The sequence below is a fragment of the Euleptes europaea genome, chromosome 18, assembly GCF_029931775.1.
Source record: "Euleptes europaea isolate rEulEur1 chromosome 18, rEulEur1.hap1, whole genome shotgun sequence".
NCBI classification, from domain to species: domain Eukaryota; kingdom Metazoa; phylum Chordata; class Lepidosauria; order Squamata; family Sphaerodactylidae; genus Euleptes; species Euleptes europaea.
Genome location: NC_079329.1, coordinates 14,623,369 through 14,640,720, shown reverse-complemented (window position 1 = coordinate 14,640,720; position 17,352 = coordinate 14,623,369). Strand labels below are relative to the sequence as shown.

Here is a 17,352-nt window from a genome sequence, read left to right as displayed (position 1 = left end):
AACTGACCCAGCTGGCCGCCCCTCCTCAATAAAGGTAGCTGCCGGGTGACATCACGTGATATTTTTCCCTTCCTTCCCCCGCGTCATATGACCGCTTCTGTTTCCGTCGCCGCCACGGCTCGGCGACGCTGGTTGCTATGGCGATGACGAGCCGCCCTCCTCCCTCCTCCCCTCGACGTCTCGGAGCAACCAATAGGCGCTTTCCTTTCACCAGGGGGCGGTGGCGAGGTGACTTTGGCCGCCAGGGCCAATCGCCTCCTGGGTCTGTTTTCTCCTCCCTTGCCTTCGGGCAACCGAAACAACCGCTCGTCGTCGGTGCGTGGGGCCCGTTGTCATGGCTACAGAGGGGCGGGGCCGTGGCTCAGTGGTAGAGCTTAGCATGCAGAAGGTGCCAGGTTCAATCCCCGGTGTCTCCAGTTAAAGGGACCAGGCAAGTAGGTGATGTGAAAGACTTCTACCTGAGACCCTGGAGAGGGGCCATGGCTCAGTGGTAGAGCATCTGCTTGGCATGCAAAAGGTCCCAGGTTCAGTCCCTGGCACCTCCAGTTCAAGGGGCTAGGCAGGTAGGTGATGTGAAAGATCCCTGCCTGAGGCCCTGGAGAGCCATGGAGAGGGGCCATGGCTTAGTGGTAGAGCATCTGCTTGGCTTGCAGAAGGTCCCAGGTTCAGTCCCCAGTTATAGGGGCTAGGCAAGTAGGTGATGTGAAAGACCTCAGCCTGAGACCCTACAAAGCCATGAGGCGGGGCCGTGGCTCAATGGTAGAGTATCTGCTTGGCATGCAGAAGGTCCCAGGTTCAACCCCCAGCGTCTCCAGTTAAAGGGACCAGGCAAGTAGGTGATGTGAAAGGCCTCTATCTGAGACCCTGGAGAGCCGCTGCTGGTCTGAATAGACAATACTGACTTTGATGGACTGAGGGTGTGATTCAGTGTAATTCACAGTGGGTAACCGTGTTAGTCTGTCTGCAGTAGTAGAAAAGGGCAAGAGTCCAGTAGCACCTTAAAGACTAACAAAAATATTTTCTGGTAGGGTATGAGCTTTCATGAGCCACAGCTCACTTCTTCAGATAAAGACAGATGGATTCACATTCTAGCTGTAAGTAGAGGAGAGTGAATTCAGACAAGCATTAGTATGCAAATGTTAACAGTATGTAAATGTGAATAGCAGGCGTGATGGGATTAGGTGTGGTATGCAGAAGAGTCTGTGATGTCCAGGGGAGAGATGGGTGTGGAGAAATCAGTATTGGTAATGAGCCATGAATGCAAGGTCTTTATTCTGCATACCACACCCTATGAATCAAAGTCCTCCAAAATGTCCTCTCTTTGACACCCTTGCTCAGATCTTGCAAACTGAGGGCTGTGGCTTCCTTTATTGAGTCCACCCATCTCTTGTTGGGTCTTCCTCTTTTCCTGCTGTCCTCAACTTTTCCTAGCATGACTGTCTTTTCCAGTGACCAAAATACGATAGCCTCAGTTTAGTCATTTTAGCTTCTAGGGTCAGTTCAGGCTTGATCTGATCTATAACCCACTGATTTGTTTCTTTGGCAGTCCACGGAATCCGTAACACTCTCCTCCAACACCACATTTCAAAGGAATCTACTTTCTTCCTGTCAGCTTTCTTCAATGTCCAGCTTTCACACCCATACATAGTAATAGGGAATAAGATGGCATGGACTAACAGCAATAAATATCAAGCCAAATCCCTTTTCTGTTTTTCCTCTTTATTTTCCTTCTGTCACCAACAATTGCACTTGTTCTGACATTCTCTGATCTGTTTAAAGAACTGCGGATTTTTTTCCTTCTTCCTTTTATAGTTATTTGTGTATTGAAAAGTATACTTTTTAAAAAAACAACAGGTTTAGAATATCAATTGAGACCACACAGACTACAGTAAAGATGGACTCCCAACTCCTATAGGGCACTACAACCACACTGAGGTGTCCTGACAAAGTGTAGTTTGTGCGACAAACTCCAATTACAGTCCCACACATAAATAGTAATCCCCCCATGGAGGATAACCTTGCTAGAGCCAGATGGCCACAAGAAACAGCTTTACCCCAGTTATAATCTGTGAATTTTAGAGTCACTCTCTGTGAATGACACCTTGCATGCAACAGCGGCAAACCCTACTCTGAAAGCCCAATTTGGTGCTGACCACTATTTTTTTGCTGGGCTGGTTGCATCCAGGCGATACAAATAACTGCAATCAAATCTAGAGTTTATTGAACCAGAATTTATCAGGACCTCAGAATGCAGATTTACCCGATGCCAGACACCGGGTCTCTCTCCACCTCCACCCAAACCATGGTATTAGGTCAATTTAAAAAAACATCTACTTTATTCACTGTTTCCAAACATTTGGAAGTGGAAAGGAAGTGGGAGGAGACACCGACTTTCGCCTCTTGTGGCCCAGAAAGGATAAAAAATGTAGGCAATTCCCCCACACCCAGGGGTAGCTAAGCGGCACTTGTTTCCTCGTCCCTCCAACCCCGCAAAACAGCAAAAGTTAAAATGGGGGTAGGTTAAGAAGTAGCATGGATTTAAGTTCGTCAGAGCTGGGAATCTGGTGTGGATCCTAAAGAGACGCAGCCTCTTTGCCCAAGAGAAAAGGCTCTCTAGTTCCACACTTCAATGACGTCGCCACACTCCATCCCCAACTCTTCCGGGGTCCAGCTGTCTGCCAGACGCCGCCCGTCAAAATAGAAGGTCAGTTTGCGTCTCCCGAGTCCTTGGGCCTGACGGTAGCGACTCATCAGTGTCTGCAACGGCTCACTCTGCCAAGAGACAAGATGTGGAGAGAGAGAGAGAAAGTTACAACATTCTCTAACCGACATGAATACCCTCAGTTGGAAGAACCACTTTCTTCTGCATGAACCTGCTCACTGAAGTCTGCCTCACGGGCGTTTCCCATGGACCTGCCACCAGTGGAAATTGTTTTCTGTTGCCCCAGAAGGTCGGACCAGAACCAACAGGTTGAAATTAAATCAAGAGTTTCCGTCTAGACATCAGGAAGAATTTTCTAACAGTTAGAGCGGTTCCTCAGAGGAACAGGCTTCCTCGGGAGGTGGTGAGCTCTCCTTCCCTGGAGGTTTTAAAGAAGTAGTTAGATGGCCATCTGTCAGCAATGCTGATTCTATGACCTTAAGCAGATCACGAGAGGGAGGGCATCTTGGCTCTCTCCTGGTCATGAAGTAGGGGTCATTGGTGGTGTGGGAGGGAGGTAGTTGTGAATTTCCTGCATTGTGCAGGGGGTTGGACTCGATGACCCTGGTGGTCCCTTCCAACTCTATGATTCTATGAAGGGGAGAAGGCGGGACCTACAAAAAGGCCCTTTTCAGGTTTACTGCTGCATCTCCAGAAGCTGCTGCTAGCATTTAGGCACCCGGCAAAGACATTTTTCCTATGCCTTTGGATGAGAATTAAGTTGTTACAAGCCGGGGTGGCAACCCAAGAAAGAGCCTTGTCAGCCGTAGTACCGAAACTTTGGCACTCCCTCCCCAGAAAGATTCATCTTTCTCCCTGTGCCTTTCGCCAGGAGGTGAAGACTTGTTTTGTTTTCTCTGGCATTCCCCCCAATAATGGTTACTGGCCTTTCTGCTAGTGTTGCGTATGTGTTTTTAATTTGATTATTTTATAATTTTAATTGTATTTTTAACGGCTCGGCCATTTTAGTGGGTTTTATGTTCGCTGCCTTGTGAACCCTGGTCAATTGAAAAGGTGGCATAAAAGGGGCATTTAAATATATATTCACTGTAATACTTTTTGGGCCAAAAATGCTAATAATTTTGTGACCCCCACTCCCAATTTTTTTTTTAATTATTACTAATCATATTCCTACTCCCAATAATATTCTCACCTTGTGGACCGTGATCTCCATGTGGGAGCTCTTGTCTTTCCCTTGCACGTGCAGCTGCAAATTTCCCACATTGTCACTCTCTTTGCTAGTCGTCTCTACTACACAATCTGAAAGAAAGTTGTCCATAAGGAAGCGTTCAAAGTTTAGGAACGAGGAAGAGGGCAGGGTGGAGGAGATCAAGGCAAAGGAGCAAGAGGGCTCTTGGGAGGGAGATCCGAGCATCAGCAACACCAGCAGAGAAAATCGGAAGGCGAGAGAGGCTTAAGGGGCTACGCTCTGGAAACAGCAGGATTCTCTGCTCGCCAACTTACCAATGATATCAGCCACCCCCAGGCCCAGCCTGCGGGGAGTGGCGTCAGCTGCAAGCTCACGGTCCCGGAGCAGGAGGAGTATCCTGCTTGGATGAACCTTCAGCGTCTGTCCCATATGTTCCACCACCCGCTGGAGGGGGTCTGTCTATGGAAGTAAGGACAGGGGTAAACACTGCGGAGCACCAAGGAACAAAACCCTAGCCAACTGGGAAGTTCCAGAGCAGTATTTATCTCAAACCCACAATATTCCTACAGGTACACACAAACAGGCCCAATTTTGCAGAAGCATCGGGCACTACGGCAAGCCTGTGCCAGTAGTTTCTCTGATCAGGAGGGGCTGAAACTATGACTGTTCAGGCGGATGCCAGTTGCAGAAAACTGACAGTTGGGAGAGGCATCTGAGAGAAGGGGGAGAAGGCAGGTAGTTGAAGAGAGAAAAGGAAAAGAAACAAGCGTTCCTTTGTAAAGGTATTCAAGTCTTTGAAACAGGATTGTTGCTTTCTTTAACTGGAACATCTTTCAAATTTACTTTAATTATTCTGCTCGAATGACCAATAGGTCTTAAGCAGAACCACACTAGAGCACAACGGCCAAAATATTTAATATATTCCCCTTTGTTGTGCCTGAGTAATCACATTCAGACACGCAAGCTACACGCATTAACTACTTCCAAGAAAAGCCAAAGAAGCAGCTTCCCAATGGCCCCTCCTTTCCTTTCTCTTGCATAGCACCAGGCACACACACATTCCAAGGGCTGGAAAAGTAATTTTCGCTTCAGAACACTCTGAACCACTGAATAAGATAGGCTCCATTCGTTAATGTAGCAATGCTCGTGCAGGCGCTGCAGAAACTAATGACGTTGCACTGACAAGCTTTTAAATGTTAAGTAAATGTTTCAATGTTGTATTGGAATGTCAAATGTCTATAAAACCTCTTGCATTGCCCCTCCCTCGGTGTGACAGGATTGCAGAGCTCATTGTCTGTATCCTGGCTCACCCGGTTATGACTTCTTGGCCAATAAAGCAAGCTGTAATCATCCAACCTCCTGTTAATTGTCTTTCATTGGACTCTATGGACAATTTTGGAGCACATCACCTTATCCTATAAAATAGGCTAAAATATTGTATATATTCCCCTTATCCTTTAAAATAGGCAACCAACCTTCTAGTTTACAATAAGTTAACAATATTGAGGCCTTCCATTCGAGAATCTCATAGGGGATTACAATAACCTCATAATACTGTTACCGAATCAGTATCTGTTTTATTCAGCATTTGTTACTGGGGTTTGTTAGCCATATTTACGGTTATTTATTTTAAAAATTAAAAAAAATATTTAATATATCAATGCTATTATATTTACTGCATATATTAGCATATTTATAATTAGAAAGGGAGAGAGACAGTTATTTACTGCACGCTGCCAGGCTTACTAGAAAGCCAGCGTGCCATAGTGGCAAAAATGTCTGACTAGGAGCTGGGAAACGTGCTTCGGATCCCAACCAGGCCATGAAGCTCACTGGGTGACACCCTAACCTACCTTGCAGAGTTGCTGTGATAATAAAATGAAGGAAGAACCATGAATGCCTCTCTTAGCTTCCTTGGAGGCAGATTAAAAATGTTCTAGACAGGTAGAACTATGGATTCCTGAAAGCCCAGAAGGGCTTTGGGCAGAAGGAAGAAGCCATAGCGAGAGAGAGGCCCAGTAGGTGGGTGTGGCAGAGGTAAGGAAGGAAAGAGGAACCGACAAGCTAGTGGCAACAGCAAAACTGAAGTGAATGATGGCAAACGCAGGATTCCTCAGAGGAAGAGAGCAGATACCAAGGAGGTCTCACCATCTGAACAGAGACTCTGTAGAGATCAGTCCGGCACCGGATCTTCAGGACCAGTTCCTGGGATTCTGAGGGTTCAGGCGAGTCAATAAGAATAACGTCATCCTCATCAGAACCCAAACCCTCCTCCTGTAAGCTCTTCTTGACAGCTGAGAGGGTGGATTTCAGATTTCTGAGTCTCTGGTCAAGAATCCTGACAAAGAGAGTGAAGGTGGGGGGGAGAAACCAGAGTGAGAAACCCATCATCTGAAAATTAAGAGAGAATCAATCCCTCCTAGGATGAAAATAACTGAATTTCATAGATTGGAGGTTAGGGCACTGGAAGATCAGATTTCAAACCCCATCTCTGTCCCAGTCTCCCTGGAGAGCATGGAATAAATCACTCTTCCCTCAAGGTCCCCCATCTTTAAAGTTCAATCAGTGGTAACTTACCTCACAGGGCTGTTGCGAGGACACAGACTGCATGCAATAAAGCTAGTATAGAGGTAAAGGATGATATAGAATACACCTCCCTCTAACTCCGTTTTCACATCATAGGCATCTGCAAGGGATCCTGGCTCCTCTTGTAATGCCCCTCCCAGTTATTGCTCGACTGGAGGTGGGGCAAATTGGTGTCCAGGCAGGGAAGATTGGGGACTACATTAAGGGCCCACCTGCTTACCCCCAACAACAACAATAATAATAGAATTTTATACCCTGCTTTTCTCTATTGAAAGGAGTCTCAAAGTGGCTTACAATCACCTTCCCCCCCCCCAACAAGCACCTTGTGAGGTAGGTGGGGCTGAGAGAGTTCTGAGAGAATTGTGACTAGCCCACGGTCACCCAGCAGGCTGCACATAGAGGAGTGGAGAATTGAATCCGATTCTCCAGATTAGAGTCCGCTGCTCACGAGGAGAGGGGAATTGAACCCAGTTCTCCAGATTAGTCTGCCGCTCTTAACCACTACACCATGCTGGCTCTCAATTGAAGCACTGTTCAAATCAATCAACGTCACTGACAAAGCTCAGGAGATTACCCAGATGACTCTGGCTCCCTTTTCAAACCAATGGAACATGAAACTACTGAACCAACAGGGGCTCCCCAAGTATTTCCAGGTCAGACCACACAGGCGAGAGGTGCTTTAGTTCATCCAACACAGAGTAGGCCTTCACAGAAACCCCCACCTGTGGTATCCCCCTGACTTTCCCAACAAACTTGGGCTCCCCCTCTTCCCTCCCCTATCCCAGTAGTCCATGTAACCCCCCCTCCCCTTCCAAACGATCCCAGCCTCTTACCTGGCTCCGTGGTACCGTTTCTGTAGCTGTGCGGGAGGCGGAGGAGATGGTGACGGTGGTGGAAGTTGAATCCTGTTGAAGGGGAAACAGATAACACAGATGGGTGTTAATTGGGGGGGGGGGTGCAAGTAACTGGGCTGAAGGGATGGGGAAGAAAAGGAACCAGACCTTTTTTCTTGCTTTGTGGGAGTCACTGCCACCAATTCTGCTTCCTCCTCCTTCTCGTCTGATTCGCCCTGGGGCGCGGAGGACACCAGCGGGACTTGAACCGGCAGCTTCAGAGACTCAGGGAACAGTTGGAGGCTGTTCTGAACCTGTGTGGTATAGAGGCAGACGAAAGGCCCAGGGGATCAAGATTCCAGCTGGGATTGCAAGCCAGAAGACAAAGCTGGCCACTAGGGTAGGTGGAGAGCAGAACTGCCACTTTGTAGGAGGAGATGATTCCTTCACTGTGGGGCTGGAGAACTAAGACTCCTGGGTTCCCTCTTCAGCTTAGCAGACAATAGCGATCAGAGAGCATTTTTGGGTCAGAACTTACGAAAAGCAGCATGGTGAACAGAAAGGCAATCCCTTTTACTGTAACACAGCAAGAGATGGGAGAAGTATGGGACCTCTATGGCACTGTACGAGACAAAGATGCTTTTGAATTATGGGTATCCAGGTAGAAGAAGAAGAGTTGGTTTTTATATGCCGACTTTCTCTACCACTTAAGGAGGAATCAAAACGGGTTACAATCACCTTCCCTTCCCTTCTCCACAACAGACACCATGTAAGGCAGGTGGGGCTGAGAGAGTGTGACTAGCCCAAGGACACCCAGATGGCTTCATGTGTAGGAGTGGGGAAAACAATCCAGTTCACCAGATTAGCCTCCACCGCTCATGTGGAGGAGGGGGGAATCAAACCCAGTTCTCCAGATTAGAGTGCGCCGCTCCAAACCACTGCTGTTAACCTCAACACCATGCTGGCTCTCTTAAATGAGTTCCTTTAAGCCCTCATCTGACAAAGTGGGTTCTGGTTCATGAAAGTTTACATCACAGGAAGGTTGCAATCCTATCTACTTGAGTTTCCAGCCTCCATGTGGGGCCTGGATATCTCCCAGAATTACAACTGGTCTCGAGAGCAAAGAGATCAGTAACTCTGCAGAAAATCATGATGGGTAGCTGTGTTATTCTGACAATAGCAGTAGAGAAGAGCAAGAGTCCAGTAGCACCTTAAAGACTAACAAAAATTTTGGCAGGGTATGAGCATTCATGTGAGCTGTGTCTCACGACAGCTCATACCCTGCCAGAAATTTTGTTAGTCTTTAAGGTGCTACTGGACTCTTGCTTTTTTCTTCTGCAGAAAGTGTCGGCTCAGGAGGGTGGACTCTATGGTGTCAAAAACCTGCTGAGTGCCCTCCCTTCCCTAGACTGCGCCTGTTCAAGCGCCACTTCCAGATCTCCAAGAATCCCCCTACCTAGAGTTGGCAACCTTGCAAGTCATCCACTTTCCTTCAAGCTAGTTCACTGAACAGAATGGGATTTTCTTCTGAGCAAACGTACAGACTAGCGTTATAAAAAGTGCCAGGCCTTGAAAGGCGCAGTTGAATTCTTTTGTTGGTTACAGTTAAAACCAACAAGAGCCAGCGTGGTGTAATGGTTAAGAGCAGTGGACTCAAATCTGGAGAACCAAGCTTGATTCCCCACTCCTCCACATGAGCAGCAGACTCGAATCTGGTAAACTAGGTTTCCCCACTCCTACACATGAAGCCAGCTGGGTGACCTGGGCTAGAATCCAGAGTTGGAAGGGATCACCAGGGTCATCTAGTCCAACCCCCTGCACAATGCAGGAAATTCACAACTACCTCCCCCCCACACCCCCAGTGACCCCTAATCCATGCCCAGAAGATGGCCAAGGTGCCCTCCTTCTCATGATCTGTTTAAGGTCATAGAATCAGCATTGCTAACAGATGGTCATCTAACATTTTCTTTAAAACTGTCAGGGAAGGAGAGCTTACCACCTCCCGAGGAAGCCTGTTCCACAGTTCTCTCCAAACTCTCTCAGCCCCACCTATCTCACACTTCTTTGGTCTTTACATTTTCTTTTTGAAAAGTTTCATAAGAGGTCTCATGTAACGACCCCAATATAGAATAATTGAACATAAGAACTGCCATTCTGGATCAGACCAAGGCCCATCAAGTCCAGCAGTCTGTTCACACAGTGGCCAACCAGGTGCCTCTAGGAAGCCACAAACAAGATGACTGCAGCAGCACCATCCTGCCTGTGTTCCAAAGCACCTAATAGAATAGGCATGCGCCCTCTAGGTTTGATTCCCCCCTTCCCCACATGAGCGGTGGAGGCTAAGCATCTTAACTGCTCCCCATAGGACAGTTGCTCTAGTCCCCTAATCATTTTGGTTGCTGTTTACTGCACTTTCTCAAGCTCTGTAATATCCTTTTTTAGGTGTGGTGACCAGAACTGTACACAGTATTCCAAGTGCGGTCTCACCATAGATTTGTACAAGGGCAGCATGATAGCAGCAGTTTTATTCTCTATTCCTCATCTAATTATGGCCAGCATGGAATTTGTCTTTTTTACAGCAGCCGCACACTGGGTTGACATCTTCATTGAGCTATCCACTACCACCCCAAGATCCCTTTCTTGATCGGTCGCTGCCAGCACAGATCCTATCAGTGTATATGTGAAGTTGGGATTTTTTGCCCCAATACGCATCACTTTACACTTGCTCACATTGAATCTCATTTGCCATTTTAATGCCCATTCTTCCAGTACGCACATCTTCCGCATCCAAATTCTCAAAACTCAACAACAAGCCCCCACATGCAGTTTTGAGAATTCAGATGGGGAAAATTTGCATCTAGAGAGCGGCAAATCCAAGGCAAAACCTCGCATGCATAAATGGCCAATGTGTCTGTTGTGGGGAGGGGGAGGCAAGGCGATTATAAGCCGGCTTCATTCTTCCTCAAGCGGTAGAGAAAGCCAGCAAATAAAAACCAAGTCTTCCTTTAAAAAATGTGGCTGCAGAAGACGAGCATCGCCGCCCCTCTGGAGCCTCTCCAGGAAGGGCACTGGGGTTACCGCATTATGTATTCCCAGCGATGTATTAAGAGTTTGAAAATGTTATAAAAAACATCGCTTTAAAAGGGTTTTTGGATGCCACTGTTAAAAAATGGTTGGAAGACATCTTCACAGCTAAAGGGGCCAAACTAAGGCTGTTACCGCACCAGCTATGTATTAAGAGTTTGAAAATGTTATTAAAAAAATACTGTTTGTACTTTCTATGTATTCCCACCGATGTATTAAGAGTTTGAAAACGTTATAAAAAATACTGTTCACACTTTGGCTGTTACCGCACTAGGTATTCCCAGCGATATATTAAGAGTTTGAAACTGTTATAAAAAATACTGTTCGCACTTTGTTTGGCACCTTTAGCTGTGAAGAAGTCTTCCAACCATTTTTTAACCGTGGCATCCAAAAACCCTTTTAAAGCGATGGTTTTTATAACATTTCCAAACTCTTGATACATCGCTGGGAAATACCTAGTGCACTAACAGCCTTTGTTTGGCCCCTTTAGCTGTGAAGACATCTTCCAACCATTTATAAGAACATAAGAAAGGCCCTGCTGGATCAGACCAAGGCCTATCAAGTCCAGCAGTCTGTTCACACAGTGGCCAACCAGGTGCCTCTAGGAAGCCCCCAAACAAGATGACTGCAGCAGCACCATCCTGCCTGGGTTCCACAGCACATAATATAATAGGCATGCTCCTCTGATACTAGAGAGAATAAGTAAGCAGCATGACTAGTATCCATTCTAACTAACAGCTATGAATACTCCTCTCCTCCATGACTATGTCCACTCCCCTCTTAAAGCCCTCCAAGCTGGCAGCCATCACCACATCCTGGGGCAGGGAGTTCCACAATTTAACTAGACGTTGTGTATCCAAAAACCCTTTTAAAGTGATGTTTTGTTATAACATTTTCAAACTTAATACATCGCTGGGAATACAAAGTGCGGTAACCCCCAAAGTGCGAACAGTATTTTTTTATACGTTTCAAACTCTTAATACATCGGTGGGAATACATAATGCGGTAACCCCCAAGGCAGAGTTTCCCAACCTTTTCAAGTGTGAGGACCCCTTGCAATATCATATTTTTCAAATATGAGGACTATAAATAATGTAAATAAATGTTTGTGTGTGTTAAGTGCCATCAAGTCGCTTCCGACTCATGGCGACCCTATGAATGAAAGTCCTCCAAAATGTCCTATCTTTGACAGCCTTGTTCAGATCTTGCAAATTGAAGGCTGTGGCTTCCTTTATTGAGTCCATCCATCTCTTGTTGGGTCTTCCTCTTTTCCCGCTGCCCTCCACTTTTCCTAGCATGACTGTCTTTTCCAGTGACTCTTGTCGCCTCATGGCGTGACCAAAATACGACAGCCTCAGTTTAGTCATTTTAGCTTCTAGGGTCAGTTCAGGCTTGGTTTTATCTAGAACCCACTGATTTGTTTTTTGGGCAGTCCACGGAATCCATAACACTCTCCTCCAACACCACATTTCAAATAATTGTTTAAAAACATCAAAAAATTTGCACGCCCATCATAGGATAGTAGTTGTACCATTAGTATTCATTAATTAAAAAAAATATATGCAACGACAAAAAGATCAAAATGTCAGTGCACATATGGATTCGCGGAGCCCCTGCAATATCTCTGCACCCCCCAGGGGTCCCCAACCCCGCAGGTCGGGAACTCCTGCTAAGGGATGCCCTGTCTTCGGCGGGGTTCCACGCACCTTACTGGAGTAGACCGGGACGGCCCGGACGGCCGTGCCGGGGAAGAAGCGACGGCGCTTGGGAAGGGGCTTCTTGGGGGGTCCCTCCGGCTCTGAGTCGCTGCTGGTGCAAGAACCCACCTGGGGAGCAAACAGGAGAAGAGTGAACGGGGGGACGGACGAAATACTCTTTCCATCTCCTCCCTCCCTCGGCGCCTTCCCTGTTTACCGTCTCCGCCATGGCAGGACGCGCCTCTTCTAATTGGTTCCGGTGTTCTCTTTAATCCGCCCACCCGCGTTCTGATTGGGCCCCGCCCCTGCGCCCCTTTTCTCCCTCCTCTCTCTCTCTGCCAGTAATACAAAAGAAAAGTTTGCTAGTCTAAGAAGGGTCTTCCGTCGCGGCGCGCAAGGGATCACGGGGAGTGTAGTTCTCTCTCTCTCTGCCAGTAATACAAAAGAAAAGTTTGCTAGTCTAAGAAGGGTCTTGCGGCGCGCAAGGGTTCACGGGGAGTGTAGTTCTCTCTCTCTCTCTGCCAGTAATACAAAAGAAAAGTTTGCTAGTCTAAGAAGGGTCTTGCCGCGCGCAAGGGATCACGGGGAGTGTAGTTCTCTCTCTCTCTCTGCCAGTAATACAAAAGAAGTTTGCTAGTCTAAGAAGGGTCTTGCGGCGCGCAAGGGATCACGGGAAGTGTAGTTCTCGTTCTCTCTCTCTCTCTCTCTCTCTCTCTCTCTCTCTCTGCCAGTAATACAAAAGAAGTTTGCTAGTCTAAGAAGGGTCTTGCGGCGCGCAAGGGATCACGGGGAGTGTAGTTTTCTATGCAATGTTTGAAAGTGTACAGGTAAGCATGATTCAAGTCCAGTAGCACCATACAGACCAACAAGATTTCCAGGGTAGAAGCTTGCCAAAGCTCCCTTCTTCAGATAAGCCCGGTCACCAGTTACAACAGCTGTAATTACTGATAATGCAGGCTGCCTAGTTTAGCTTTTAAAGAAATTTAACATTTGAGAGCGGCTGAACGTTTTCAAAGCAGTATGCAGCCCATTCAAGACAACCATCTGGCCCTGCAGGTGAGATTTCAGCCAACATAAGAAACAGTGACAAGGCAAACACATTCCCATAAGAACATAAGAAAGGCCCTGCTGGATCAGACCAAGGCCCATCAAGTCCAGAAGTCTGTCCACACAGTGGCCAACCAGGTGCCTCTAGGAAGCCCACAAGCAAGACGACTGCAGCAGCAGAATCCTGCCTGTGTTCCACAGCACCCAAAATAATAGGCGTGCTCTTCTGATCCTGGAGAGAATAGGTAGGCAGCATGACTACTATCCATTTTAACTAATAGCCATGAATACCCCTTTCCTCCATGAATATGTCCACTCCCCTCTTAAAGCCTTCCAAGTTGGCAGCCATCACCACATCCTGGGACAGGGAATTCCACAATTTAACCATGCGTTGTGTGAAAAAATACTTCCTTTTATCTGTTTTGAATCTGTCACCCTCCAGCTTCAACAGATGACCCCGTGTTCTAGTATTATGGGAGAGGGAGAAAAGCCAGCGGGGTGACCCTGGTCTAGAGTTAGAACCGGTGTTAACAATACCTCTTATAAAGCTGTTCCGCTTAGCGCTCCGTGCTAAAGGCAGTTTTATTGTACTCTAAGATGCAAATCATGTGCCTTGAACCAGAGATACTGACAGCCAGACTCCAGCGCTTGATTTGGCCACCAAAGTTGCAGCTTGCCAGAGGAAGGAGATGAAGGCACGCCAAACGACAGTCGGCTGTTGCGCTTGAATGCAGCCACGGCTTCCTGTTTTGACATCTCCTTGTTATATCGTGGGAGGACTAAAAATACGACGCCTCTGCATGCGAGCGAGTGGAGCACCGCATGTATTTGCATTCAGCTGGGTGCTGTTTTGGAGAGGGCAGTGGGAGGGGATCGGTTTAACTGGGCCCATTTCGTCTGCATCCTAAAGGTCTTGGGCGGGGGGTGGGGGAGGCCTATTTTATTGCTTTGTTTTCCACCAGCCTGTGTGATGACTTCAGGTGAACTGGAAATCCTTGATTAAGCAATACAATTACTGTTCATTTCAGAGTTTAAAAAAAAACATTCATACTTCTTGATAAACCACTGGTTATAAGACATGGGTCTTTTCTGCATGGCTGTTTCACTCGCCGTCACCCCTTCGACGACTTCGGGTCTTTGTGTTGATTGTGCATGCTGTTTCCGACCGTCAGAGGTCCCCTCGCTCTCCCCCTGCCTTTCCCCACACCTTGCCTTCGTTTTCAGAGACCTGTCTTATCTCGAATTTGAAAACCTGGACAAAACGCGGGGAAAGGCAGGGGGAGAGCGAGGCGACCTCTGACGGTTGGAAACTGACTGCATAATCCAAACAAAGACCCGGAGGAGCGACGGTGAGTGAAACAGCCATGCATAAAAGACCATGGTTTGATTGAATCCGGTCGATGGTGATTGCCCAGCAAACTGATTTGTTGTCAGGTGCTAAACTGGGATTCCGACGTATCGTTTCCAATGGGCTGGTTGTCTGTGCTCAGCACTGAGCGTGGTTTCTTGGGCCATCCAAATGCAGAAAGGCTTTTATTCAGTATCACTGCCCTACTCCGCCTCCTGCATACAGAGGCAGAGGCACAGAGCAACAGGAAAATCTGAGCCCCTCCAGCTCCATTCAGTCATCAGGGTGCTTTGTCGGTACAATCCCTCCCTTCCGTCTGCCTGAATTCACTCTTTGTTCTCCTCCCCTCCCCAGCAGGACTGTGTAGCTCCAGCATACCCAAAAGAGAAATTTCAGATTAAAAGCTATTAATTTTTTTTATATAAATATAAAAAGAACAAAAAGGAAAGAGCAAAACAGAAACCATATCAAAAACAACTGCAATTGCATCAAATAGAAAGAAAAAAGTTACATATGATACAATAAACGATAATATACACAATATATGATGATGGCAACAATTATGAGTAGTAAATAGTGATATGATAATTCACATTAAATAGTGATTATCATAATACTATATCTTGACAGAAATAAAAAGATACCCTATACCAGAGTTTCCCCAACCTTTTGAGTCATGGAGCCCTTTTCAGGAGAGAAATTTGTCATTTCCACCTAAAAGGTAAAGGTCCCCTGTGCAAGCACTGGGTCATTCCTGACCCATGGGGTGACATCACAGCCCGACGTTTACTAGGTAGACTTTGTTTACGGGGTTGTTTGCCAGTGCCTTCCCCAGTCATCTTCCCTTTACCCCCAGCAAGCTGGTACTCATTTTACCGACCTCGGAAGGATGGAAGGCTGAGTCAACCTTGAGCCGGCTACCTGAAACCAACTTCCTTCAGGATTGAACTCAGATCGTGAGCAGAGCTTTTGACTGCAGTACTGCAGCTTACCACTCTGTGCCACGAGGCTCCTAATTTTCGCCCACCACTGATATATTAAACCAAATGACAGTAGTATTTTTATTTCCAATCTCTTCATGGAGCACTAGGAGATATTTCACAGAGCACCAAGTGCTCCTTGGAGCACCGTTTGGGAACCTCTGCCCTATAAAAATACTTTATAAGGAAAGGGGGGGAAAGCTTGTAATACTTGATAAGGATAGATTTAAAAAAGCTTGCAGAGGTGACTACTATTATAAATGTCTAAAAAAAAAAAGATGAAAGATCTTAACCCCATGCTTCTATTCAGTTTCACAATATGCACAATAGAAATCATTCCACTTACAACACTGGGGGTTACCGCACTTGAATTCCCAGCAATGTATTGAGAGTTTGAAAACGTTATAAAAAATACTGTTCGCACTTTCTATGTATTCCCACCAATGTATTAAGAGTTTGAAAACGTTATAAAAAATACTGTTCACACTTTGTTTGGCCCCTTTAGCTGTGAAGACATCTTCCAACCATTTATAAGCCATGGTTTTTTCAAACTCTTAATACATCGCTGGGAATACAAAGTGCAGTATTAACAGTTGGAAGCAGTTCACAATACACCAACTGTAGTAAAGGAGCCAGACAGGAAGAATGGACCAGGTTTAGCCAAGGCTTGGCTTGCTCTAAGCTTCCATGCCCATTCCTTTCCCATTTACAGCAACAACCAGACGACAGCATGCAAAGTGAAGCGTTGGCCTTTTATGCAGGGACGTTTTCCTGCAGTTTTCCCCACCGGGGGTGCTTCGGCGCTTCCTTTTGATTATGCATGCCTTTTCCGCCCGTCAGAGGTCACCTCACTCTCCCTGCGCGTTTTGCCCGCATTTTCTGAATTCTTGCTCAAACAGGATCTGGAAAACATGGGCAAAACGCCCAGGGTGAGCGAGGCGTCCTTTGACAGGTGGGAAAGCATGCATAATTGAAAGGAAACCCCAGAGCAGTCGGCAGGAGTGACCGCGGGGAAACGTCCCTGCATAAAAGACCAGTGTCAGCACTCAAACAAGGCAAGGGAGCTCAGGAGAATCCAGAGATTATGCCTGGAGACGTGAGAGAAGGCAAGCAGCAGGCTAACTAGAATCGAGGAACCAACTACGATGTGCACACCAGGCTGTGGTTTAATCAAACCACACAGCATGGTGTATGAACACAGCCACTAAGTGTGTGTGTGAAGCGCTGTCAAGTCACAGTTGACTTACGGAGACCCCATAGGGCTTTCAAGGCAAGAGACTGACAGAGGTGGTTTGCCATTGCCTTCCTCTGCGAAGTGACCTTAGAATGTTTTCGCGGTTTTCCATTCATGCCATCGTATTCTTTATTACAATGTATGGGTGTGAAAGCTGGACAACACAGGTGTGGTTCATGAAAGCTCATACCTCGTCAGAAATTTTGTTAGTATTTAAGGTGCTCCTGCTATTGACAAAGTGCATTCCTGAGATCTAAGGGCGAAAGCCCTTAGGAAGTCAGGAAGGCGCTGCGCCGGCATCCGGGCCCCCCGCGCCGGGGTTAGCGGCCCAAATGCTGGCGGGAAGGCCCGAATGCCAGTTGCGGGGCACTGCAGCTCCGGCCCGGGACACCAACGGAGCCTTCTGCCGGAGTCTGAACGCCATCAAAGGCCGCGCCGGCATCCCAGGAGGCGTTCTTGGGGCATTCTGGCGTCCCGGGAGGCGTTCTGGTGCTAGGGTGGGGCCGCCTTTAGGCAGTCTCCAAAGCCCTTTCAGCCTGGGAATGCCTCTTTTTATTTTTGGCGAGGTACGTATCTCCTATGAGGGTTGAATAGATTTTGTGTGTGCCAGGAGGCAGTGCAGCTGCTTTGCCTCCTAAGCCTGGCACAGGCATCCCTCTCAGGAATGCACTTTTACACGGCTACCCATCATG

General features: G+C 47.1%; 1 protein-coding gene across 1 annotated transcript; it reads right to left on the bottom strand.

Moving 5' to 3' along the window:
• Window positions 1-2,611: 2,611 nt before the first annotated feature.
• On the bottom strand, window positions 2,612-12,280 carry NFATC2IP (nuclear factor of activated T cells 2 interacting protein). Its single transcript, XM_056864278.1, has 8 exons — window positions 12,269-12,280; window positions 12,061-12,180; window positions 7,439-7,584; window positions 7,271-7,342; window positions 6,000-6,189; window positions 4,166-4,310; window positions 3,855-3,961; window positions 2,612-2,772 (listed from the first exon to the last, which is right to left on the bottom strand). Exons 1-8 carry the CDS (start codon window positions 12,278-12,280, stop codon window positions 2,614-2,616), a joined length of 951 nt encoding a protein of 316 aa, XP_056720256.1. The 3' UTR covers window positions 2,612-2,613.
• Window positions 12,281-17,352: the final 5,072 nt, after the last annotated feature.

Coding starts and splice junctions, on each gene's coding strand:
- NFATC2IP (XM_056864278.1), bottom strand. Junction 7,585..12,060: donor TCCCGGTCTACTCCAGTAAG/GTGCGTGGAACC, acceptor TATACCACACAG/GTTCAGAACAGCCTCCAACT. Junction 6,190..7,270: donor AAACGGTACCACGGAGCCAG/GTAAGAGGCTGG, acceptor TCTCTTTGTCAG/GATTCTTGACCAGAGACTCA.